The following is a 26,820-nucleotide window of genomic DNA, read 5'->3' on the forward strand; positions in this document are numbered from 1 at the left end:
AGTTATTGTGAAATAGAGAATACAGGAAGAGTCAATTCCATCCTGAGGAACTATGTTCTTTAGCTGTGGTTCCGCAAAAGTGGGGTCTCTACATAGTTATATCAGGTATGACATGTGTCCTTCCCTTCCTCCTCTCATGCAGCTGAAATTGAAAGATGAGAGTCTGCTTGCAGAGATCCACATGGTACAGGAGACAGTTGGCTTTGGAAATCCATCTTTCTGACATCCTTCCACCTGAAGAATTTTCTGTATGGGACACTGAGCTCCTTTCCTTCCCAGAGAAATTATACCCTGGATGTTTCACCATATGAGGGCTTGGGATAAAGAAAAAAGGATCTTCAGCACAAACTGAAACCCATTCACTTATTTCCATTGGCTATCTTACTGGATGTCTATGTTACTAGATGTTTTAGTGGTTGACAGTAAACTGGATGGCAATAAAAAAATCTAAATAAAAGAGATTCAGAATTCATCAGTTAAGGTATACTGAGGTATATATAAGAATATAACTCTGTGTGTGTGTGTGTGTGTGTGTGTGTGTGTGTGTGTGTGTGTGTGTGTGTAAGTAAGGTATAGTAGCTTCATTATTAGGGTTTCTGGTGAAAGCTTATCAGGATCACTCCTGAAAGAGGTCAACTGCTAAGGTCGTTGGCCAGGTTCACTTACTGGAACTTGGGAATTAAGGCATCATTTCTAAGGTGGGCAGAAAGGAAGAATGCTGTGCTGGGTCACTGCATTAGAGCAAAGAGCATATGAGTTGGCCAGATCCTTTGGATCCAACAGTGAACAGAGAAGCTTAATAGACTGGTCTTTGCTGAAGGTATCTTCATGGATCTAAATCACAAGGGCTCCATGAAGAGTCCATTACCCTATAACAGATGCAAAACTCCTCACAACGGAGGCCATTTATTCTAGGGCTAGAGATGACAAAGGAACCATACCTCACCCCTGTCCTCCGGATCAGTTTACAGCAAAACCAGAAATAAAGGCTCCCCTCCTTCATTTTTTAAAGGAGGCGGTTGAGATAGTAGGAGGGAGGTAGAGCAGGAGGGAAGGTGAGAGGCATATTAGTAAACACAGAACGGTAAAATCAACTCTACATTCATTTATAGTCCTTCTACTCTCAGTCCTAACACTACCTCCTTTATGAAGTCTTCCTGAGGCACAAAGGAATTATCAGGTTCACCTTCTCTTCCGCTCACTCCAGGACTGTGTACTGACCACCCCTAGTTACTCTGGTGTAACCTCACCATCTCCCCTACCAGACTGTCAAGCTTCCTGGGGGCAAGGACAGCGCATCTTTGCGTTCTCGGCAGCTCGCCTTGGCCCTAACTGGTGCTCGGAAAGTTTGCTGGAAGGATGGATTTGTGGAGCACTTTAGCACTTCTTAGCCGCTCCCAGGACTGTCCACTACTCCTCCCTCTGGCAGGAACCCAAAGGCCAGTGAGGGCCGGGAGACCCCACAGGGCTCTTCTCGCACTTATCCGGCCCCAAACTGTAGCTCCCCTCCTTTGCGGCAGTTGAGGTACGTTAGGTTCCACTGTGTTGCGTTACGGGAAGTGTAGGGGCGAAAAGCGGAAGAGGCGGGGCGAGTGGGCCGTTCGCTTCCGGCACCGAGGCGCCCGGCCTGGGGTCGCGGAGCTTGGAGGCCGGCCATTCCTCAACGCTGACCTTTCCCGGCTGTCCTCCGCGCCACCGAGGCGGTAGAGCGGATCCGCGCGGGAGGCGAGAAGCTCCGAGGCGTCGCAGCTGGTGCACAGGCCCCGGCGCCTGCCGGCTGCGCTATGGTCCAGCTCAGTGAGTGATGGGGGCCCCGGGAGACCTTAAAGGCGGTCGCCGGGGGTAGGGGGCGTGCGGGACTGGGTGGAGCGGCGCTCTCGTAGACGAGCTAGAGGCAACCAGTACCTGAAACTGCACATTTTTGACCCTCTCCTCAGTGGTTTTCTTGTTTTGTTTTTAAGTTTTCGCGGAAACCCTATGAGATAAACGGCATCAATTTTATAAATGAGGCAGCTGGACTCCGACATGGTCCAGAGCCAGTGTTGAGTGCGTTGGGGGATGGCTGGAGTGCATAAGAGGAGTTTCACAAAGAAACGGTATCTAAGTCAGATTGACAAGAATTGGTTGGAAGTAAGGACCTTTCAGTGGAGGAAGGGGACTCATTTCATCTATCTCATTTTGTCGGTTTTGTGCCCTCGATTCTTGTGTCTTAACCACTTATTTGTCTACAGGTACTCTGCTCTGCAAGGCTTACCATGGAGGCCACTTAACTATCCGCCTTACCCTGGGTGGCTGTACCAACCGGCCTTTCTACCGCATCGTGGCTGCTCACAACAAGTGCCCCAGGGATGGCCGTTTCGTGGAGCAGCTGGGCTCCTATGATCCACTGCCCAACAGTCATGGAGAGAAAATCGTTGCTCTCAACCTGGACCGGATCCGGCATTGGATTGGCTGTGGAGCCCACCTCTCTAAGCCTGTGGAAAAGCTTCTCGGTAACTCAGCTCTAGCCTTACCTCTCTGAGGGCATTTTAAATTGAAATCAGCTCCAAGATGATGGGAATTAAGAACGATTTTCATTATCTCCAGGCTAATCAGGACTGGAGTGAGAACTGAAATTGATCTGATTGCCATTTTGAATCTGGCGATTCCTTTTGTAGACTCCTTTATGAGACTTTCTGGATGACTGAGATTTTATGCTAAAAAATGGGAACGGTGTGTCTTGAATGGCTATCTGTCAGTTCTTTTTTGTTTCCAAGTAAGGAAAATAGTGTTAGGAAGTAGACAACATCCACTGTGACCTTGCAGTAAACGGAAGGAAGTGAGTTGGGGGAAGAGGTAAAACATTTTGTTGAGTGAGGAACTTGATTTGAATCTATGTTCTAGATCAGGTCTCTGTTAGACCTCAGTTCAGTGATGCTGAGTTCCCAGGGAAACATTAGCTTGTATTGTTATAATGAATGAAAATACTGTTACTTTTAGGTCTTTCTGGCTTTTTCCCTCTGCATCCGATGGTGATCACAAATGCTGAGAGGCTGCGACGGAAACGGGCACGAGAAGTCCTCTTAGCGGCTCAGAAAACAGATACAGAGGCTACAGAAACAAAAGCAAACTGACTTCAGTGATCATAGCACTGGGAACAAGGTCGAAGTCCTCTTAAAATATTTGTGCAGGTCTCTTAGTTTTATTATATTTAGAGGTCAATAAATGGAATTTTTTAAGTCATCCATGGTATTCTGGCCTGACCTGAACAGGGCCCAGGGAGAGGTTTGTTCTTGACTGACATAAAGCTGGGTATAGGTACTAATTAGCTTTTTCAGCCTTCATCTGGGGAAAGACAGTGGCTGTGGGGTGGATTGGACTCTGGGTCTCTTGGACAACTTTACAGCCTGCTACCTTCCAGGACTTCCCTGTGTTTCAAAGTCCCCAACCAGCATGTCTGTGTCCTATCCAACTAATTCCTACTTTAGTCATTTATGGTCATCCCACCAGCTCAGGAACACAGTTACTTCACTTACTGTTTTTGTAATTGCAGATTTACATTGTCTTGTAAATGCAAAATTTCAGATTTACAAAGGTAGGTTTGTTATGAGCTTTTAGGCTCTAACAACCTGCTTTTTAGGAATAACTGGAAGAAAGATAATATTGTAAAGTACCCACATACATTTTAGGCCTTTTCCGTGCAAGGTTATTTGTGAGAATTATAAGATATCATGAAATTAAGTAGGATTATCTCGTTTATAGGAGTGGAAGCTGAAGTTCAGCAGTAGAAACTTGCCCAAGGCCACATAGTTTTAATATTGGGCAGAGCTGAGTCAGACCCCAATGTTCCTACCTGGAGAGCCCTTTCCAACATGTCGTATTGTCTGTAGCCGGGGAAATGAGCTAAGATGAGGGGCTTTACAAAAATCCATTTAAAAAGTCAGTGACAGAATCAGGTTTAGGTATCATGATTTTGTAATACAGATGACTGGTTGTGTCCCCCAAAACCCAAATAGCACATACTCTGTTCCACCAGAAGTGCAGCAGGATTAGATGGTTTTAGTGCACATTGGATAATACAGATTTCATAATCTGACATAAAACTAAAACATAGGAGATTTATAGAGGAGATTCTATAGCCCTATCAATGTACCAAACTATTTTATTCTCTGGGTTTTATATTCTGAGAACAGTTACCAGCCATCTCAAAATCTGAGGTCATCAAGGCTCTCCCAGGGTTGTCACTGGTTGGCTTCCACTTACTTTGGGGCGACTTTAAAGGCACAGCAGGCAGAGAGCAACTGACTTTACCTGGGTTTGATCTTGGAACTAGGAAAGAGAAATGTTTTGAAAACCATTTCAAAGTTTAAAAGATAATAATCTACCCTGGAGAATTTGAGGTCTTTGGAGAAGCTTTAATTGGTAGAGCAGAGGAGAATGTAATTCTGGAAAGTATTGTCCAGTGAGGGGAACTGATGTGAAATGGGTATTTTGAGCCACTGAGTTTCTTCCAGCTCACGTATTCACTTTGTGCCCTGGTCTATCTTTTGTCTAAGATCTATATACGCAAACTTCCTATGTGAGCTCATCCTCTCCCTGATTTCCAAAGTTTTCTCTAGCCCTAGCCTTGCTTTGGATTTCCAGGCCCAGATTTTTCACCAAGTCTTGAATGATTGCATCAGCCTGTCTTGCTACCCACTCAAGTCCAGCATGCTCAAACCCAGGACTGCACTTGAGAAAGCTTTTGCTTCCAAAGTTTAGGTTTTAATAAGATGAGCATTTGGACCATGTTATCTCCAGCAAAGTGGAAGGTGATTTAGGAGCTGGAAGGTGAATGGCAATGATTCTGTAATAAATGTCAAATCTAGAAGTTCTATAAGACAAAGAATTTTTAAAAGACCAGTATTTTGTCTTTTTGTTTAATGTAGGGTTTTTAAATTGCAGGGCTCAAGGGAAAGTCCCTACCCAGCGGTCCCAACCTGTAGGTTGCAAAATTATTTGGGCCTCAGAGCTCTATGTACTCTTGTCAGATCATCTTTGGAAAAGAACAAATCTGTTTAATCTTCAGGTTAAATTTAAACCATGTGAAATTGCCAAATGCCGATGATACCCTGTAAAAGCAAAAAGAAAACAGTGCATAGGTTCAGCCTAATATAAACGTTCCTTATATTGTTGCATAAACTGAGCTAGGACGTTGGGGAAAAGGTAGATGCGAGATTTCCAGAGCATCGGGAGGAGGGCCGCGGAGGAGAGGGCGTGGTGGAAGGAGGTCCTGGCGCTAGAGGAAACCAGGGACGCCGGCTCCACTCTCCGCCTCAATTCTGGCCGACGCAAGCTTGGCCACACCCCCCTTTGCAACCGCCGTAAAGTGTGGTGTCGTGGCCCCGCCCATTTCGGCGCCTCTTGTGGCGCCGGCGCCCTGGGCTTTTTGCGCGGGAAAAGGGTGTCGCCCACGTCTGCTTAGCGTCACTGGAGTCAGGCTTATTTCGCTGAGGTCGCCGCCGGCTCCGCGCCGCTGCCGGCCATGGGCCTTCTGGAGCTGTGCGAGGAAGTGTTCGGCACCGCCGACCTTTACCAAGTGTTGGGCGTGCGGCGCGAGGCCTCAGACGGCGAGGTCCGACGCGGCTATCACAAGGTGTCCCTCCAGGTGCACCCGGACCGGGTGGGCGAGGGCGACAAGGAGGACGCCACCCGCCGCTTCCAGGTGCGCTAGACCCCGGTCCGCCGGTTGCCCGGGCTTTTCTCCGTCTTCTGGCCGCCCGACCCCGCCCAGGTGGAGTGAGCCGAACCCGGCCTGGCGTTTTCTAATCTTTATTTCTCGCGGCGCGGTTTCAGTGAGAGGCGCAGGGTTGATTTTTGGATGCTCTTTCCCGCAGATCCTTGGGAAGGTCTATTCCGTTCTGAGTGACAAAGATCAGAGAGCAGTGTACGATGAGCAGGGAACAGTGGACGAGGATTCTGATGTGCTCAGCCAAGATCGGGACTGGGAGGCCTATTGGAGATTACTGTTTAAAAAGGTAAAGAACTCTGGAGATTTCCTTGTGACTGTTTTCATCATTCATTCAACAAACGTTTATTCAATGCCTCTAAGGCCTTGCGTTTTGTGTTGTGTAAGAATGAGGAATTTTATTTGGCCTCGAAATATCAATAAACACACACATACACACCGGCGTTCCTCAGGAGATACCTATCTACTTATCGATCTTTGAAGAAGGGAAGACATATCTCACTGTTAGTTTGAACCGTGTGTGTGTATCCATAACACATGCACCTACATACACACACACACACACACACACACACTCTTACTGAAATGGGTCTTTAATTTTCCGTTGATGTAAAGTGCTTGTAGTGAAATGGGGGCATTTGATTTTTTACAAGATGTGCTTTATTTTACATATTCCGATGTAAGTCCTGAAACTTTTCCTAGCTTGGAAACTTCACTTAAATTTTCCTGGTCTGTAGCTTAGCAGTTGTAAAGGTTGGATTAGGGAGAACTCTGGAAAATCTTTGGCATAGAAACTTTGGTTCCTTGCAACAATTTCAACTCAAGTAACTGAGTTGAGGAGAAACATTTCAACACCTAAATATACTTTTTACTAGTATTTCTTTTATTTAAAATAAAATTCTCAAAGTTAAAGCATATGCCTCTCATTTGTTCAGATATCTCTAGAAGACATTCAAGCTTTTGAGAAGACATACAAAGGTTCAGAAGAAGAGCTGGCTGATATTAAACAGGCCTATCTGGACTTCAAGGGTGACATGGATCAGATCATGGAGTCTGTGCTGTGTGTGCAGTACACAGAGGAACCCAGGATAAGGAACATTATTCAACAAGCCATTGATGCCAGAGAGGTCCCGTCCTATAATGCCTTTGTCAAAGAAGCAAAGCAAAAGATGAATGCAAGGAAAAGGAGGGTAAGATTTTGAATGCTGTTTATATCTTGACTGCTTCCAAAAAGAATTTGAGGATATTTACAATAATGAAAATATATACAAGACTGCTGAAATAAAGACTAGGTTTAACTTGATTTGTAGTTTTCATCTAATAAAATGAGCAGATCAGCTCATTAAGAGAACCTTTTTTTCTACTGTGTTGTGCTCAAGAGGATTTTACTGCATGGATTATTTAGATAATATCATTTTAAAGTACCACTGAAATATTCTTCATATGGGCCAATTCTTGTAACCTTGCTGAGGCATTCCTGAGGAGATAAAATAATGGAGTCCAGATACACAGGCTAGACAGTGATTCTCACTTGGTTAAGGCGTGGCAGGGAGGGTGACAGAGGCTGTCCCTTTAAAACTGTGTCTTGTTAATTCAGATTCCTTTGTTCTTGCCAGATTGATTCTTGAGTTGGACCCAGAATATACATTTTTTTAAACAAACAATTTAGTTTATTTTGATAACAGTGTCTTTCCAAACACACTCTGAGGTACACTTTTGTGGAGTATCAAGGACTGTGGCTTGTGTGTCCTTTATACCCATATTAAACTGTGGAGTTGGTGAGGGTAAGGATGATGGCAGGGGAAAGGAGCTTAAGGATATCTGGGGTTCAGGGAGGGAGTGGATCCAAGGTAACAAACATCTGTGCCTCTGGTCTTTTGGTATTAAAAGGCACCATTGCCTCAACCTGGCTTTCATAATGGGAGCTCCACGGAGAGCAAACAGTGTAAGACTGTAGGTCTTTGGTGGGTACTTTACTTTGTATGGCTGAAATGGGGGTGGAGGTAGGTCTGCAGCTTTTACGTAAAGAGACAGGAGAAACCTGACACCTGTGCTGAGTTGAGAGAAGTGGAATGTATATCAAGATCATCATTTTGGCTCATAGGCTACATCTGTCTAGATTCAAGCTGACAGTTTATCTTAAGTTGGTAATCATTTTTTAGGTGAAACTGAGCACAGCTGTATTCAGTAATAGGCTATTAGCTTGAGAAACTTCCCTAGAGTTTGGGGGAGCGGGGCGGGAGGCTGGAATACTTTTGAGTGAGACTCCCACAAACTTGGAGAGGGGAATACAGTATTAAAAGAAATAAATTGAATACAGGGACTGAAAGTAGACAATGGAAACTGTGTCTCTTTATTGGAATAACAGGGTCCTAATGTATCATAACTCTCAGTATTAATAGTATTCATTGCTACTTAGAAAATTCACTGGGGGTTGGGGCCTCTTATAGTCTTACTTGTTGCCCTGAAGGAAAGAATGAACTTATTAACCTTTCCCAAGGTATTCTTGTGGTATTTTGGAATCAGTGCCCTAGTAACATTTGGCAAGAGGAGGTGGCTTTGAAATCCGGTAAAGAAAGGTTAAAACTGAATTTGTTAGAGTTTATCCTAACTACTCAGGGGAAATTTTAAACCAGGGTTGCTCTCAAGGCTGCCCCAAGTCACATGTAGTAAATTGGGTTTCCAGAGGAGGAATCTGAGGTGCCTATATCCTGGCAGAATTTTGAGGGCATCCTTGGCTAAGTGACCTTTCTTAGCTCTTCTAGCATTTTGGTTTCCTTCCTGTCACCATGTGGTTTATGAAACCAAATTACCTGCTTACCCCTAGCAAATACAAATGGGGAGCAGTCAGAAATGCTTATTGGAATCAGAGGATCTACTGCTTGATGTCAGCAATGCTGCCTTTTAGTGAGTGTCATATTTATGCAATTTTATCCTTTTAATTTATATAATCTTCAAATTGAAGGAGTCTTAAATTTGCTTTGGGGAAATAGGGTGTATTTTTAGTATTTGCTAGATTGCCATAGCGTCTCACATGAGTTTCTGTTTTAGGCTCAGGAAGAGGCTAAAGAAGCAGAAATGAGCAGGAAGGAGTTGGGGCTTGATGAAGGAGTGGATAACTTGAAAGCACTCATTCAGGTAAACCTGGCAGGTTGTCTGTGAAGGTTGCCACCACTTCTTTCATGTTCTGATTCTTACTGCTAATATTTTCTTTGGAGTGTATGTACAGTATTGTGGGCATTTTGTTTTCTTCTTTTAAGACATTCAGGTACCATACAGTCATCCTTTTAAATTGTACAGTTCAATGGTTTTTAGTATATTTATTAGGTTTTACAATCATCAGCAGTAATTCCAGAACATTTTCATCACCCTAAACAGAAACCCCTTATCCATTAGCAGTCACTCCCCATTCTCCCTTTCCACCAGCCCCTGGAAGCTGCTAAGTACTTTTATCTCTGTGGACAGTCTTGTGTTTTGAAAGCTTGTGTTTTAACTTCTCAAACAGAGCAGACAAAAGGATCGGCAAAAGGAAATGGACAATTTTCTGGCTCAGATGGAAGCAAAGTACTGCAAACCTTCCAAACGAGGGGGGAAAAAAACAACTCTCAAGAAAGAAAAGAAATAATGGAATTTTCTCTTCAAAACTCCTTAGGTGTTAATTGATGCCATCGTAGGCAAGGTGCCGTCAAGATTTGAAGACAAAAGTTAACCCTTGAGAAAAGTTATCTTTCAAGCCTAAATGATTCAGATCAACTACATAAACCAAACAGAATCTCTCAACCTGATGTTAGTATATCCTGGAAACACCATGACATTCTGTGAGGTCCTCCTATGAAGGAATTTGGTGGTGATCATTGAGGGAGCGGAAGGGTATATGCTTCCTGACAGCACTCTTCTATGGGTCTTCTGTACAAGGAACTGTACCTATAATGCAGATCTATCCCTACCACATTTAGCAGTTGTCATTTTGCCACACAGGAGTGAGCTGCAGGGTATTTAGTGGTGTGTGTTTATTAGAACAGGTACTTTACCTAGCCTTCAACACACTTGCTGGACATCTGTCTTCCAAATACTTGCCAATTTACTTTCAGTCTTTTTTTTTTTTTTTTTTTTTTTTTTTTTTTTTGTGGTATGCGGGCCTCTCACTGTTGTGGCCTTTCCCGTTGCAGAGCACAGGCTCCGGACGCGCAGGCTCAGCGGCCATGGCTCACGGGCCTAGCTGCTCCGCGGCATGTGGTATCTTCCCGGACTGGGGCATGAACCCATGTCCCCTGCATCGGCAGGCGGACTCTCAACCACTGCGCCACCAGGGAAACCCCTGCTTTCTTAATGTTCTTGCATAGACCCTCTCCTTTTTGTTTTACAACTAAGTTTTGCACTCTTTGCTTGAGGTTTATAGGAGAAACAGGTGTTCAGATAACTTCAAGCATCTTACATGATTAAATAAACAAGTAAAAAAATGACTGTTAAGTTCCAGGAGCTTTTTAAATGATCCCAGTGTGATCATTTAAAAGATGATCTAGAAACGATATGAATGGTGCTTAGGATAAAGAAGAGAGAAGAAAAGTAGTCGTAGTCAGCATTGTAGCAGATAGCCTGGTTTAAGTTGCCTCAAGAGATGTTGTAGTCCTGCCTGTAACTGCTGAATGTCCTTAAGTCACTGAGCTTGTCTGAACTTCTTTCCTCTATAAAAGAGTAAGGGAGCTGGGCTAAATGACTTGTTAGAGGCTCCTTCTGACTCTTAACTTTAACCTTGAAAGGCAAGCCGTCTTGATCCAGTGGCTTGTTATTATGTACTCCTGGTATTGATTTGTGAGAATGGTACAGAGATTTTCACTTATATTTAGTTGAATTGGTATGAACTCATTAGAATATATGGAAATTTTTTAGGGACTGTTCAACTTAAAATCTCTGATTTGTAAGCTAATATATTCAATACCATATACATAAAACAAGCCTTCTGTTACTGAGATTTATGTATCATGATTTATCTGGGGTAAGCCCATGACACATTTTCAGTTTGTGATTATAAACAGGTTAAAAAATACTCTTTAATTGCATCAAAAATACAATTTTAATGCAGGTTGTTTGAAGCATCCGTCTTCATGTGATAGCATTAGATAAGTGCGAAATAATAAAATTACCCCAATTGAATTGATCAACTCTGAAGATTAACAGTAAGATCTAAAACCAGTATGATCATCAAAATTAAAATTCAGTGAAATTTAAATAAAATAAATGTAAGCCATAGTTAAAACCATTGTTAATGAGTGCACTCAGGAAAGGTCCATGTGAAAATTGGAAGAATGTCCAAGTTCTCTTCCTTTGCTCTTAGGATATGTTTATACTGGACTAATTTGCAGGGTTTCTGAAATTTTAAGAAGTTGTGTCTTGCTGGCTCACTAATAGAAATATTCTATAAATTTTTAAATTGCCTTTCTTAGATCTGCAGGAGAAAATCGGCAAGGTGAGTTTAATATTTGGAAATAAATACGACCACTAAAGTACTTTAAGAAGAAAAGAAGCATAACCTGATGTCAAGCAGGTGTTGTGAGGTTGAGTCGTCCTATGTGAAAAAAAAATCCATTATGGTTTATTACATAGGTTACTTTACACCAGTGCTCAACATTTATGTCTTTAGTTACTCACCCCTGCCATATCTGTCTGCCTATGGAATTGGACATCTAAAGAGAAAACTTTAGGAACGACTCACCTGTTTGATGAGTAGCTCAGATTTTTGACAGCACTGTCTCCTAAAAATGACGTAAAAGTGAGTACACCTGTCCAAAAATTAACACAAGCAGAAGTATTCCGAAGCCAGTGATAATGTTATCAAACAATTTCCTACTTTTTGTGTATGTATAGTCTGATAGAATCCTGTAATAATTGAACTGATCATTGTTAACAGACAATATGAACAGTGATTTGGAGGATATTACTCTTTTGTTACATCTTTGGGTACAAATTTTACTGTTCAGTGAAATGGTTAACTTATGCTGAAAGAAGACAGTAACTGGAGATAGAAGCAGTACCCATGTAATCTTTGGCTGATACTGTTCTCAGTCTGTTGTACCAAAATAACTCTTCATGAAGATAGTTTCAAGTTGTCTCCTGTTTACAAGCTCTGCATCACGAGATGACTGAACACTGATTTGTGAAATCTTCCCACATGTTCCCTGCAGCATGAGGCAGGTTCTTCTCACTTGCCCTATGGTCCCTGCCTGGTTCTAGTGACAGGTCCACCTCTGTTTTGAGATTTTGTAGATCCATGTAACTGAGGACCTGTCAGACAAAGATGACATCATAGAGTAACATTAGTAGACATTCCAGATTTGATTGTCTCAAGTTCATGTATGGGCTTTTTTGCTCCAGTTATCAGTTAGACTTTAAATTTGGAGCCTGTGACTAAATAGTAAAGTATATATTTACCAAGGCAATAAAAATCATGTTTGTGTATTTTATAATGTAAAAATAAAGAAACAAAATCTATATTTAGATATGAAAGCAGTAACCTAATTTTAGAAAATAGCCACTAATTTAAAAGGACTTACCTAAATATTATACTAGTTATACTTGACCGGCAGCATGGCCAAATGTAATAACTAGCTCAGAGGCAGCAGTGCTTCTCTGAGAACTGATCCAAGAACCGAATCCACTGAAAGCATTCAGAGACTACCAAATGATGCTACTAGGAACTGAACTAAAAGAATTCACTTGGATTACAGAGAAGGTTTGAGGCAGATTACTTTTTAATGTACTTGCTGATTAATCTGATTATTAACAGGAAACATTTCAACTGCCCAATAGTTCTAAATTTCACCTATAACATAAGGAGAAAATGACCCTGATGGTGAGACCATTATAGGAAGAATTAAGACATCCTTAAATTTTCTCTCATCACTCACATGAAAATAGAAACTATAGAATATAACTTAGAAGACAAAAAAGTTAATGGGATAGAATCAGACTCCTTGTGTCTTGACATTGTGAATTTCTTTTCTTACCTTGGCCTAGCAGCTTAACTGACCAGATCAGTTTAATCCATAGCAATATGGGGTTTGCCAAGTAATAAAATCCATGCAGTGTTTGAATGTTACGAAAATGACTTATTTGGCTTAAATTTTTTAGATTAAAAAAAAAAGTAGTTTGCCGGAATGGCAAGAGGTTAATTTTTATATGAGAAAACAAATCTGGAACTTTCTGGCTTTGAGCAGTGGAGTTCTGTAATTTTTTTATTATATCCCATATTCCAAAATGAATTTGAGGTAATTTACAAAGATGTAGGAAAACAAAATGTAATAAAATCTGGAGGAAGGAAAAATAAACATGGAAAACAGCAGGGTCTTAACCACATAGTAGTAAAATAAAAGCCATGGCCCGACCTGTTCCTGCAGATCCCCTACCAGGTCGGGCCTGATGAGGATGCTCAGTAGCACATGAACGACGATACTGTGTGTCCGGCTGAAAAAGAGAGAAGATGAGACACTTCTTACGATGTGACTTCTCCCAGAGGATAATGTGTTACTTGGTAGGAGGGAAAACCTTGAAGTTGGACAGCAATGTAATCGACATCATCTGACATTCTGAGGGACAAGTTGGCTAAGTGTACTCTTACGTTCCAAGTAAGAAAAATCCCAAGCCAGAAGCCCACAGAGCCATTGTTAACTTGTAAAAATTTCAAGTTCTACAACTTTATTAATATGTCTTTAAGAAAATCTTAGCATTTATAAATAATCCGTATGGTTTAATATTTCTAAATACTTAAAATTGGCTGTGAAGGGAATTTTATCTGATTTCCATTGCCTGCTGACTGTTTAAAACAACAGAACCAGAACCTTTTCAGCAACATTGAAACACCCATGACTACTTCCATGCTTGAAATGTGACTCTCAATATGGAACTCAAACATTTCAAAATTATCTCAAGGGATTTAAAGATTTTAAGATACAACTAAAATACCTAAATGCAGATATTAAAAAAAGCTATCAATACCATCCCACTGGTACTTCTAGAATAAAAACGTCCCTCTCAGTTTCCTGTCAGCACTGGTATTAAGAGATTTGAGATTTTTTTTTTCTTTCCTGATGAAGCCCCATGTTTTCTATCAGGGATCAGCAAACTTTTTTTTGTGTAGAGGGCAAGATAGTAAACGTTTTATGTTTTGTGGTACATACTGTCAGTGGAACTCCTCAGTTCTGCTGTTACAGTAGGAAAGCAGCCACAGACAGTGAATGAGCGTGGTGGCTCTGCTCTAAGAAAACTTTATTTACAAAAACAGGCAGTAAGCCGAACAGCCCAGGAACTAGGACAGAGGAAAGAAAAGATTCTTCCCTAGGACCTGCAGAGGGAACATGGCTCTGCTGACACCTTGATTTTGGACTTAATAGGCTCTGGAATTGAGAGAATAAATTTCTATTGTTTTAAGCCACCCAGTTTGTGGTAATTTGTTATAGCAGCCCTAGGAAACTAGTACAATGTCCCATTCATTTATTACTCTCACCACTCTTCTAATGGAGGAAGAATCGTACAGTGCTTTAGGCTGATACAGTTTTAAGGGTTATGAGTTGAGATAAGTGTGTTGCAAATACCACTGTCTTGAAAACTGGTATAGGATGTGGGTTCCTGGTGCCTGGTTCCTGGGCCATAAGTGTAGCCCCAGTCACTTCCTAGGCTCTCCAAGCCCTCTTGCACAAAGCAAACGAGGTGGGGCTGAGCTCCTGGCTTACAATTTTGGGCAAGGTCAGTGCATGATCTCCAGTCTCCCAATCAGGTTTTTTTCTATTGTTTAAAAGTAAAAGGGCTAGTAAATGTACATTAAGTGGTAAGGCATTGTCAGCATTTCAAACACCAATTAACTAAGAACCCCCAAAAGTCTTAACTCGCACATCCACCAGTCCACATACATAATCTGATACCATTTTTTGTGTAATTCCCTAAGAGCAGTGTTAGAGAATGAAGTTAATGCTAATCTGATATACACTGGGGTTTAACATTTTGCTTATTCTCAGAAATAGCTAAACTTTAAATTGCTTAGAATTTGCAATTTATGTATAAGTTAAAAGAATGAGTGACAGAGACCAGTTAGAGTTTCAACAAAATATACTTAAAACTTAAAAACATTATTTTTATTAGAACCTCATCTTTTATTCTTAGAGTTTGATTAAGCCACCATGTAAAGCCTTAAGTCTGCCAAACTATTTTTTTCCCCTTTCCTCAACTATCAAGACCATAGAGGAAGTATGTCACTCTACCAGAAATGACTGAGTTGTGTTGGGCCTGGAGAAAAAGTCTGGTAAAAGGAGCCTCTCGTGGGGCTGCTGATGGTTAGGCTCATCCACCGCTGCACTTCGAGCTCGACTGGAATCGCCATGGGTTTTCTGCAGAAGAGATAAAAATTACAGAAACAGTTAATTCGTAGTGGAGCTGTGCATGTCCTTTATCAACCCTAACAGGTATGGTCACTGCAGGCCAAGCAGCTCCAATGCCATCGTTATGAATCAGAATTCAGTGTGTACTTTTGACAAAATATAGTGTTAAGTCAAGACCAGAGCACAGACCCTGCAGAATTACTGACCCTGAGGTTTTACAAGCACATTGAAAGGCAATAGGAAAGACATACCGTTTGCCTTTGTGGCCCCACAGTACTCAAGTGTTCCACTTCAGCTGTGCCAATAGGTGGCAGCAGATTATTTCGACTCAGGGGCAGTGGTGAGGGAGAGGAGAGTGAGTCGGCCGCCACTGGGCTGCAGATCCCATCAGCAGAAACCAAGACATGAAAGCATAAAGTTATAACAATATAAGCAAACTGATTAGAATCAAATAAATTGAGCAGATGAGTTTAATTTCATGCACAGAAAGCTTTAAGCTGCCTACATTTTTAAGTGAAGAGATCTCAATGAAAGGATTTTGGAGAATTAAAGTTTTGGGTTTCCTTCATAGTATTTTCTTATTGTTGAAACTTCATCCTGAGCATACAGCAGAAGTTGACCCTTTCTCCCACAGAGAACTGGAATAAAACAATTTTCCCTATATTGTGTTGTATTTCTCTGACAGTTATGGATTTGTAATTTCACATCTGATGGAACTCACAGTTCTGGGCTTTCTGGTTGTCCTTCTCACTAAAAACTATAATTTCCAGGTAAAGTTCCTAAACTTATTTCCTTCCATGGGATTTGGAGCAGTTTGCAGTATTACTCATGCCCAAGATAGTAATTAAAAGCTGAATGATACTTTTCATGTCCCAGAAAAAACAAAGCAGCTTACTTTTCCACTTGGAAAAAAGCACTGTCAGAGGGATGAGAGATTAATTATACATCAAGACCACTCATACTCAAATGAATGTATAGCTATATCAGTATAGATATAGGTATATCAACAAAATAGAGAGCAGCTGAGAACCCTGGTGTCCTAACAGATTTTTGGTGGTTTTGGACACCTCTTTTAGTAAGTCTATTGGGATAAATTGTAACAAGAAATTGAAAAGTCAAAATCAAGAAGTGTTGGGAGAGAAGTATAGTGACGTCCTGGATTTAGAGGCTGAATTCAAAACACAGTTATGGTGTTGTCATCTCACACCCTTGTTCTTAGTCTTAGAAATTAACTATCCTAAGATGTTTTGTAAGTCAACAACTAATGAAAGAATTTTATTTTAAAGACTTGGCTTGGTATTTTTTGCACAGTGAGGCTCAGAGTGTCTAGTGAATGAAAGGTGGGAAAAGGGAAGAGAACATGTTTAGTGTTACTTCCTAAGACGTGCCAAGGGACATATTTCCTGGTGTATAAGCATCTACTTATCTGAGGTTTTAAAGTTTTCATTGTCAATGGAATAGGTAGATCCTACTGGTACAGAAAAATATTAAAGGAGAATTAACTATTATTTGGGGAAGAATTTCACTGAGGATGTTCCCACTAAGGAAAATGTTTTAATAAAATACATATGTCTTTTATTCCTTTGGTGAGTTCTACTGAAGTATTCTAGCCAACATTTTATTTGTAGAAATATAAATCTTTAGCTAAATCAATAGGAAGATCCAGTATATCTATATTTCATTCAAATTTAACTCCATTTTTTCTGTATTAGATTTACACCAGTGTGCAGTTCATCATAAGAATATGTAATGATTACTGTTTAGGCATATATTTCAATCTTAGATTTAAATTCATTCTCTATGTAAAATTCTTCATTAGTTTTACCATAGATTCCAGATATTCTGCTTTTGAAACCTACACTCGGGATCCTCTGAGTATTTCTTCCATAGGTCTTGGTGTTCCAGCGCGTGAATGGCTTGTGCTGATGGGATGAAGGGTACGTGGTGGGGGATTGCGTCTCCTGGCGGACTGCACTGTATATGACAGAAATGATGTACTAAGCTCCAGGGCTCGATTTGGCCAATTTCGAGTTGAAAGGATGGTACTGGACCCAGGCCTCATAAGTAGCTTGTCATCAAGATCTCTAGTGTCCAAATATCAGAAACCCACAGTGAGATCAAGATTGCTCTGTACAGGGAGACAGAACTCAAAAGGTAAAAAGCCTTAGACTATAAAATACATTCAAGGGAGAAAAAAGCGAAAAGAGAAAACAATAAATAACCTAGTTTTAGAAGTTACATAATCTAGCTCAGGCATGAGAATGTGTACCTAAAAGAAGGACATCATTTCAATCTTACACATAATTTACTAGAATGGAGACTTGGGAAAGCAAGTCCATTTTTCACCTGCCATCACAGTCACTTCTTCAGTTACTGATAAAGACTAACCTGTAGGGTACCGACTCCAAAGTGCTTCCCAAAAGTTTACCTCAGGGTCTGTGCTTCCTACCATGTTTGAAGCATTCTTTTGTGCTGAAGGAATGTCACCAGAAAGACTTAGTTGAAAGGCCAATATTGCTGCTTAGTAGTGGTGTGGCACTAGTGTGGCTCCCACTGCAGAGATTAAAATGCTGAGCTAGCTGGAGCCTACAGGGATAGGGGGTTCCTTGGAAAGCTGGGAACAGGCAAAGGGTCCAGAGCTTTGTACAGCCCAGGGCAGTAGATCCCCATTTGCATAAACAACTGTGAAATATAACACTTTCCTGTAAGTACTCTGATAAAATACCATGCTCAACAGTTCAGTAGCTTAAACTCTGCCTTGTAGATTCAGCGGCTTTGTTTTTGTGTTTTAAGCAGATGAGAGAATGTTTGATTCTATTGTAAGGCACCTAAGAGATAGTATTTACACTGTGATGTGGAGGGGAAGTGAAAGAATAAAGCTCTGCCATGTGCTCTTGGCTTTCAGCAAGTTCCTCAATCTTTCAGGCCACTTTGGTGTCCTCTAGTGCAAAATATGCCTCAGGGTTTGGAGAAATTTGAAGGAAAAATGCCCATCACAGAATAGGGCTAAACCTTGAGCATTACTCATATGAGATCTTTCGGATCTTCCTAACCATTCACTTAAGCCTTTTCTTTACACAACCTACTGCTTTCTAATTACAGGGGTTTAGGCCTTAGCTGCTCTTTGTTCATCTTTATTCTTCCTCTGGACTATTCATTCATAACTGGATTTATCACCTCCACACTTCTAGATCAGCCTTCAAATCTGACCTTCTACATGGCCCATCATTGTAAACTCAACACACCCTAAGCTCATTTTCCCCCTGCCAAACAAGCTTTCCTTGAGCTTGAAATCTGAGTTGACTTTGATTCCTGTATTTTTATAGAATGTGATTTCTTTTGCAATATCTCCTAAAATATTTCATTCCTTTTTTTAGTCTTGCTACAACTTGAGAACAGACCCATAGCAGCCTGAACTCCTGCATTAGACTCCTTACTGTCATTTCCTCCTGCATCAATCCAATCTGTGTCCTACTGCTGTGAAATCTATCTTTCAGATTCCTGTTTTAAATATATGTGCTCCCCAGCTGGACTCACACATTGCTCATGTGGGAATGTAAAATGGTACAATTCCTTTGGAAAATTGTATGGCAGTTTATTATAAAGTTAAGCATACACTTAACCTATTCTGTAACACTTTCACTTCTAGATACTGAAAAATGAGACCATAGGTCCACAAAAAAGACATGTGTAAGAATATTTATAGTGCCTTTTATACATAACAGCCCCAACCTGGAAAATAGCCCAAGTGTTCATTAACGGAAGAATGGATAAACAAATTGTGGTGTACTATTACAATAGAATACTACTTGGCAATAAAAGAGAATCACATGCAACAACATGGATGGATCTCAAAAACATGACATTCAAAACCCTCCATAGTCTGGTCCCAAAGTTCTTTAATTTCATAGTGTCTTCTTTCCCACTAATCACACCATGGTCTATTTTAGTTGTAGAAGATTGTCAGTGGTCTTTGATCAGAACATTAAAATTCTAACCTATTGCTTCCTATCCTACTACAGCAAAAATGGTCGGCTTTCTCTTCTAAATATTTGTATTTTCCTGTTTCCAAACCTTTTTCCACACCATTCCTCCTACCTAGAATAGCCTTGCTGCTCTTCTCTGCTTATCCAAACTTCTGTCTTTCAAGGACACGTTCAAAACCTACACTTACCCACCAAAATGCTTCCCTTCTTTGGGACTACCATAGTGCTCACACTGAGTACACAAACTTCGCCCTCAGTCACAGGAATGCCCTGTATGGTTAGGTCTCTTTTTACCTTTGTGCCTTCTCAACAGTTATTTTATCAGCTCCTTGAAGGTGGAGACCATTTTCCTTATATGTTTTTACTCCCCAGATGTCTCTGGTTGCTTGGTACGTACTCAATACATGCATGTTGATTGACTGACTTTGCTTTCCTTTTATTTCTCAGTGATCTACTTAAACTCTATAGTCTTAAAGTTTTATACTTCTTACAGGAGCTTGTCCATTAGGGAGAGATTTCTTGGCTGTAGAGGCATCCCATGAACCAAGAGACCATTCACATTTGGCTGATGACCACTTGCTGCTTGACAGAGACTCATCTACATATCAAAAGAAGGTGTTACTCATTGGTTGGTGAAGATAGCAGCTTGGTTTCCCAACTTTGCCAGAAGTTAGTATTTCCAAATTAGGTCATTTATACATTTTTCTCCTATGCCTTAACTTTTGTAAATCTTGGTCAGTACCCCAGCTGGAGCCCTAAGTCCACTGTCAAGATGACAAGATCAGAGTGCTTTCCTCTCCATTTCTAAATGGGGAAGCCTGGTCAACTTAGATGAAAGCAATTAATAGTCACTCTCATAGGGGAGAGAGGACCTTTATTATTATTATTTACATTATACTAGAAAACAAAATATGGAACAAAAATGGGGAGAATAGGGGTAAACGCTATCTCTTTTACCATCACATAATCCTGTGCTCTGCATCAACTAATGCTTTCTCCTTCACTACACCTGGAGCAGTCAGCTCTCAAAAATAACGTAAATTCTGAAGACTTTATTAGAAGGAGTTAATTGTATTTTAATGTTAGCAGGATTTAATCTTAACTGCCACCGCCAGTTAGTCAGTTAAGTGCCCTTTCTGGCCAGCTCCTTCTCTGCCACAGTATGCATTTTCCTCCTACTTTGTCTTAAGAATGTTTGGATTATTGCTTCTCCTTCCTTTGGTCATTAACAACCAGAACTGTGTACGTTAACTTTTCAGGGCTTAGGCTACCTAGGTCATAACCAGGCCAGTTCAACATGTAGAAGTATTTTATTACCATCATAGGAATATTAGATTATTACCTAGGTCATACTCCAGTGTGATAAGGTATGGGCCTTACTGAGTTTATTTTTATTTACTTTTTTTTATTGAAGTAGAGTTGATGTACATATTATATAAGTTACAGGTGTGTACAGTATAGTGATTCACAAGCTGAGTTTACTTTTAAATAACCCTTTTTAAAATATAGCTGCACAATATCTGGCCAGTACACCAACAAAGCAAATACTAGATGTGGTACTAAACCCAGGCTCGATGAGCATGGGCCAAGGATGAGAATCCTTTTTCTTTTTATCCCTCCCCTGCTCCCACACTTTTTTTGCTACAAGTAACACTGGGAAGCTATCATTGTAAGAACTGGGATTACATAAATCATTACACGTGGATGAGACCAGGCTTATCAACCTTCTGCAAGAAATGGCCATTTTTATATGCTTGTCTACAGACTTATTTGAAACCATTTTCTCCTCCCTTTGATTTGCCTTTTACATCTGGTTATGATTAGTAAACATCCAAAAAGCAAAAATGTCAACAGATTCAAATATTAAAAATAAAACAAAAACCAGGTAGTCTGAGATAAGAGAAAAAAGAGGGAAGAAGTCAAAAAGAAATTCAAAGGACAGAATGTTAAGGCCATAGAAGATCTGATATTGGTCCCTCTTTTCATATTTTTCATTTTTTCCAAAGCAGACTTAAGTTGACCATATAGTTGAGTCTAGATTGCACAGCTTATAGATGCCTTTTCAAAAGAGCTGATTGAGAATTACTTATCAACTCTAATTTTCTATTAATTTTTTAACAGGTTAAATTTTTTTTAATTGTGGTAGAATATACATAGCATAATATTACTGTGTTAACCATTTTCACATGTACAATTCATTGACATGAGTGCATTCGCTGCTATTTTTTAAACTGAAATTAAACTTATCTTTGCAAAGAGTCACTGGATTACTGTGATAAACACATAACTTTACTGGAAAAGAGTCATAGTGATACAATTAAGGCAAATAACTGAGCAAACTTCGTCTACAAGAACAGTCCTAGGTTCTCCAGTACATTCCCCTGTGCGACTTACCGGATTTGAGGTGATGGACAGCACCTTAGACTGTGGCACTCGAGGTAAGACCAAAGGTTGTGGTGCATTCAGCACACAGGGGCTTTCTGAAGCAGGTCTGGTGATTGCAACATTACTGTCATCATCTGAGCAAAGGAATAGAATCTATTATCCATGAATATCTTCAGACCCACAACAACAGTACTGTGAAAAAAAATCTTTCATGAGAATTCATAATCTCAAGATAGGCTTCACAGCTTTGCAGCCCAGTTTCATACCACCTGCACAGTTCAAAAAAACGCTTTAAACCATGAATTTATTTTAAAGTGTTTCCCAGGCTGGTGATTCCTGTTTGTACCTGGCATAAGGAAAAGCAAAGATTACTAGAGCAAAGCTGTCTAATAGAACATTTGGAGATTGAAGGAAATGTTCTACATATGCACTGTCCAGTATAGTGGCCTCTAGCCACATGTGGCTATAGAGCATTTAAAATATGGCTAGTGTGGGATCTAATCAAACTTACAAGCTTTTGCACAGCAAAGGAAACCATAAACAAAACGAAAAGACAACCTACAGAATGGGAGAAAATATTTGCAAATGATGCAACCAAAAAGGGCTTAGTTTCCAAAATATACAAACAGCTCATACAACTCAACAACAAAACCCTATCCAAAAATGGGCAGAAGACCTAAACAGACATTTACCGAAGAAGACATACAGATGGCCATGAAAAAGATGTGAAAAGATGCTCAACACTGCTAATTATTAGAGAAATGCAAATCAAAACTACAATGAGGTACCACCTCACACCAGTCAGAATGGCCATCATTAAAAAGTCTACAGGGGGCTTCGCTGGTAGTGCAGTGGGTAAGAATCTGTCTGCCAATGCAGGGGACATGGGTTTGAGCGCTGTTCTGGGAAGATCCCACATGCGGAGCAACTAAGCCCATGCACCACAACTACTGAGCCTGTGCTCTAGAGCCTGTGCATCACAACTACTGAGCCCACATGCCACAACTACTGAAGCCCACGCACCTAGAGCCTGTGCTCTGCAACAAGAGAAGCCACTGCAATGAGAAGCCCGCGCACCACAATGAAGAGTAGCCCCCGCTTGCCGCAAGTAGAGAAAGCCCGCGTGCAGCAACAAAGACCCAATGCAGCCAAAAATAAAATAAAATAAATTTATTTTTTTTAAAAAGACTACAAATAACAAATGCTGGAGAGGATGTGGAGAAAAGAGAACCCTCCTACACTGTTGGTGGGAATGTAAGTTGGTGTGGCCACTGGAAAACAGTATCAAGGTTCCTCAGAAAACTAAAAACAGAATTACCGTATGATCCAGCAGTCCCACTCCTGGGCATATATCTGGACAAAACTATAATTGAAAAAGATGCCCCTATGTTCACAGCAGCACTATTCACAATGGCCAAGACACGGAAACAACCGAAATGTCCATTAACAGATGAATGGATAAAGAAAACATGGTATATATTATATATACAACGGAATACTACTCTGTAAAAAAGAACGAAATAATGCCATTTGCAGCAACACGGGTGCAACTAGAGATTATCATACTAAGTGAAGTAAGTCAGAAAGAGAAAGACAAATACCATATGATATCACTTATTCGTGGAATCTAAAAATGTGACACAAATGAACCTTTGTGATTCTGTGAAACAGAATCATGGACATAGAGAACAGACTGGTGGTCACCGGGGGGAGGGCACTGGGGGAGGGATGGAGTGAGAGGTTGGGGTGAGCAGATGTAAGCTTTTATATATAGAATGGATAAACAACAAGGTCCTACTGTATAGCACAGAGAACTATATTCAATATCCTATGATAAATCACAATGGAAAAGAATATTTAAAAAAGAATGTACATATGTATATAACTGAATCACTGCTGTACAGCAGAAATTAACACAACATTGTAAATCAACTATACTTAAGTAAAAAAAAATAAAATTTGGCTGGTGTGATTGAGAACAATTTAAATTTTACCTAATTGTAATTAATTAAAATTTAAATAGCCACACACAACTAGTGAAACCTCATGCCCATTACCACTGCTAGTTTTTGTAAATAAAGCTGTAAGAGTAATTTGCTTATTCTCATTACTGTATAGTACTCCATCATATGAATATATCACGTTCTGCTGTTGAGGGATGTTTGGGTAGTTTCCAGTTTATGTTTTCCAGTATATAATGCTGTCATGGATATTCTTATATATGTCCTTGGGGAAGATGTATACTGAGTATATAGTAGTATACGCAGCCACATCCACTCATATACACATTGTTTATGGCTGCTTTCAAGGGCAGAGTTGAGTAGTTGCAACAGAGACTGGATGGCTGGCAAAGACTAAAACATTTACCATCTGGCTCTTTATACACAAAGTTTGCTGATCCCTATTTTAGGTCAATCAACCCACTAAACCAGTCAGAGACCTTCCAGCTCCATTATAAGATCATTGTCTTTTTTTCAAACTTTAAGTTTCAAAATCACAATAGTTATACAATGAAATAACCTAAATTTATGGATGCATGGAAAAATAAACTAAAAGGATATTAATTCATAGCCTAACATTGGTAAAATTGTGAAAGGTAAAATGAAAGTTTTCTCTGAAAACTTTCAGTGGTTGATACTGAAAACTGAAGTAATTCCTTTATTACCAGGATTTATTATTATTGGGGTTTGGATATGTCTCTGGACTTTATCTGTCCTGTATCTCCCAAAACTTAACCTCACATAATATAAAGCAGTTTGTTTTGAAAGGGTCTTAGACCTACTCTTCTCCAATACCAGCTTTAAAAGGGAACTTAAACATGCATACAACAGAGTGGCTTTTAAAAAAAAAAAAAACTCACATGGACAGTATCAACTGTGGCAAACATGTGGAGCAACTGGAATGCTCATACAATACTGGAGAAAGTGTAAATAGATGCATCCACTTTGGAAAAAAATTTGGCAGTATCCACTGAAGTGGGAATAGCATATCCTATGACCTAGCAGTGCCACTGTTATGTACCTACTACATATGTTCACCAAAAGACATATACAAGAATGTTTATAACAGCACTATATGCCAGCAGACATAAACTGGAAACTACCTAAATGTCCATCAACAGTACAATGTGATATATTCATACAATAAAATACTATATAACAATGAAAATGAACTATTGTTACACTCAAAACAGTTGAATCTAACAGTGTTGAGTTTAAGAAGCCAAATGCAGAAGGGCACATACTATATGAATCCATTCTTAAAAGTTTTAAAACAGGCAAAACTAATCTGTGGTGCTGTAACTCAGGATAGGTTTACTTTTGGGGGGTAGGAGTTTAGTAACATGAAAGGGGCTTCTGAAGTGTTGGTAATGTTCTGTTCTTGATATGAGCATTGGTCATACAAGTCGACTCAGTTTTTAAAAATTAATCAAGGGCTTCCCTGGTGGCACAGTGGTTGAGAGTCTGCCTGCCGATGCAGGGGACATGGGTTCGTGCCCCAGTCTGGGAAGATCCCACGTACCGCGGAGTGGCTAGGCCTGTGAGCCATGGCCGCTGAGCCTACGCGTCCGGAGCCTGTGCTCCGCAACAGGAGAGGCCACAACAGTGAGAGGCCTGCGTACCGCAAAAAAAAAAAAAAAAAAAAAAAATTAATCAAGCTTGATGTAAATTTATTTTGCAATATTCTATATAGATATGCTTTATATTTTTTAAATATATTTTTAAAATTTATTTTGGCTGCACCAGGTCTTAGTTGTGGCACATGGGATCTTAGTTGCGACATGCGGACTTCTTGGTTGTGGCATGTGGACTCTTAGTTGCAGCATGTATGCGGGTTCTAGTTCCCTGACCAGGTATCGAACCTGGGCCCCCTGCATTGGGAGCATGGAATCTTACCCTCTGGACCACCAGGGAAGTCTCTCCCCTAGATACACTTTAATAGAAGTGTTTTTTTTAATGTATTTCCTGGACTTGTGCTTCCAGCCAAGATGGAGCAACAGGGACTGGCTTTACCCTCCTGCTTAAAACAACCAATAAATCCGTGAAACAACAGCTTTTAAGACACTGGGCATCAGGTAATGAAAGACAGTGAACCATGAGATAGTAAACAAATGATGCTAGCTCTGCAACTGCCTTGAAAGAGTTTCCAAGACATGACACAAAGAGGGAGAACAAAGGCAGATCCTGGTGGACTCCCTGATTTGAAAGTCCAGAGAGACCAAGACTGCTAGGGTTCATAGGACAGAGTATCAGAGAAGAAAAATGCACAGAAAGGGAACCCAGGATATCTGTAGAGTGTGGGGTGTCCTTTGAGTACTCAAAGGAGTATTGAACACTGCATGTATGAGAAAAAACCACCTGAGGCTAGGAAAGAGAACCAACTGAAAGAATTAGAGGGAATAGTGCCTGCTGCTCACATGGGACCAGGAACAGTGCCTGGTTCTTCCAGCCATACTAGAAAAACTCATAATTAATGGGGCATTGGGCAGAGTACTTAGGACAATCTTGCCTCAGTATCTGGGGGATAATTAGTTGGACTGATGACCTGTCTATAACAAATCATAAAAGCAAGACCAGAAGAGATCAAATTTTTTCCAAGTAACTTAAGTGTATCCCAGGAAAAACCGAAGAAGATACATACAAAACAAAACAAAACAAAAAACTCCCAATAAGATAAAATTCACCATGTCTGGCACCCAAAGAATACCATGCAGGAAGATACAACTCACAATGAGAAGAATATCAATCATTGAAACCAACCCAGAATTCACACATATGTTTGAGTTATCCCACTTTTTCAAAAAGAGACATGGAAGATATAAAATTCACCTAAATCATACTTCACAGAAAACAATGAGTAGAAAAATACACTGGATGAGCTTAACAGCAGATTCACCATTGTAAAAGAAAATATTAATGAACTTGAAGGCACAATAGGAAACATCCAAATTGAAATACACAGAGAAGAAAATTCTTTAATTAAAGCATCACATTTGAGGGATCAGTAAGCAAATGGACTAATATATATGAGTAACTGGTGTCCTAAGGGATGGTGGGCACCAGAAGAAATATCTGAAGAAATAATGGCTGAAAACTTTCCAAACAATGAAGACAATAAACCCACAGATCCAAGAAGCTCAACAAACTCCATGCAGAAGTAACATGAAGAAAATTACATCAAGGCACATCATAATCAAATTGCTCAAAACCAGTGAAAATGAGAAAAATCTTAAAAGCAGCCAAAGAAAAAATACATGAACGCAAGAACAAAGAAAAGGATGACATCAGATTTCTTGTGCAAGTGAGAAGACGGTGGACAACATCTTTAAAGTATGAAGAAGGAAATCCAAAAGAGAGGATATATGTATATGTAT

At 40.2% G+C, this 26,820-nt stretch overlaps 4 protein-coding genes across 10 annotated transcripts in view; 3 read left to right on the forward strand and 1 right to left on the reverse strand.

Moving 5' to 3' along the window:
- The window catches only part of CFAP70 (cilia and flagella associated protein 70), an 88,594-nt gene extending 88,163 nt beyond the window's left edge, over positions 1–431 (forward strand). For all 5 annotated transcript variants that reach the window (XM_079899289.1, XM_079899291.1, XM_079899290.1 and 2 more), the window contains one exon: positions 143–431. In XM_079899289.1, the coding sequence (XP_079755415.1) occupies positions 143–223 (81 nt within the window). In that variant the 3' untranslated portion in view covers positions 224–431. The remainder of the gene's footprint in view (positions 1–142) is intronic.
- A 1,168-nt stretch (positions 432–1,599) lies between these two features.
- MRPS16 (mitochondrial ribosomal protein S16) lies at positions 1,600–3,485 on the forward strand. The gene is made up of 3 exons (XM_079900450.1): positions 1,600–1,797; positions 2,232–2,492; positions 2,980–3,485. The coding sequence occupies exons 1-3, from the start codon at positions 1,785–1,787 to the stop codon at positions 3,111–3,113; spliced, it is 408 nt and encodes a 135-aa protein (XP_079756576.1). The 5' UTR covers positions 1,600–1,784; the 3' UTR covers positions 3,114–3,485.
- Positions 3,486–5,390: 1,905 nt separating this feature from the next.
- The window catches only part of DNAJC9 (DnaJ heat shock protein family (Hsp40) member C9), a 47,845-nt gene continuing 26,415 nt past the window's right edge, over positions 5,391–26,820 (forward strand). The window contains exons 1-5 of one of the 3 annotated variants that reach the window (XM_079899425.1): positions 5,391–5,683; positions 5,856–5,996; positions 6,643–6,897; positions 8,759–8,845; positions 19,555–21,337. In XM_079899425.1, the coding sequence (XP_079755551.1) occupies positions 5,504–5,683; positions 5,856–5,996; positions 6,643–6,897; positions 8,759–8,845; positions 19,555–19,569 (678 nt within the window). In that variant the 5' untranslated portion in view covers positions 5,391–5,503 and the 3' untranslated portion in view covers positions 19,570–21,337. Of the gene's footprint in view, positions 5,684–5,855; positions 5,997–6,642; positions 6,898–8,758; positions 8,846–9,212; positions 12,791–19,554; positions 21,338–26,820 lie in introns of those variants that run through there. The other 2 variants (XM_079899424.1, XM_079899423.1) reach the window with 2 other exon arrangements.
- FAM149B1 (family with sequence similarity 149 member B1) overlaps positions 12,797–26,820 on the reverse strand; it is a 59,845-nt gene continuing 45,821 nt past the window's right edge. Inside the window, 9 exon segments of the mRNA XM_079899426.1 lie at positions 12,797–12,961; positions 12,964–13,004; positions 13,006–13,066; positions 13,069–13,168; positions 14,959–15,084; positions 15,327–15,450; positions 16,935–17,159; positions 19,553–19,659; positions 21,456–21,580. Coding sequence (XP_079755552.1) covers positions 12,873–12,961; positions 12,964–13,004; positions 13,006–13,066; positions 13,069–13,168; positions 14,959–15,084; positions 15,327–15,450; positions 16,935–17,159; positions 19,553–19,659; positions 21,456–21,580 — 998 coding nt within the window. The 3' untranslated portion in view covers positions 12,797–12,872.

This window comes from Stenella coeruleoalba, assembly GCF_951394435.1.
Source record: "Stenella coeruleoalba genome assembly, chromosome: 16".
NCBI classification, from domain to species: Eukaryota; Metazoa; Chordata; class Mammalia; order Artiodactyla; family Delphinidae; genus Stenella; species Stenella coeruleoalba.

What these genes read in the sequence shown, in the direction of transcription:
- MRPS16 (XM_079900450.1), top strand. An exon ending in GCCTGTGGAAAAGCTTCTCG is followed by an intron (nt 2,493 to 2,979) that starts GTAACTCAGCTC and finishes TGTTACTTTTAG; the next exon opens with GTCTTTCTGGCTTTTTCCCT.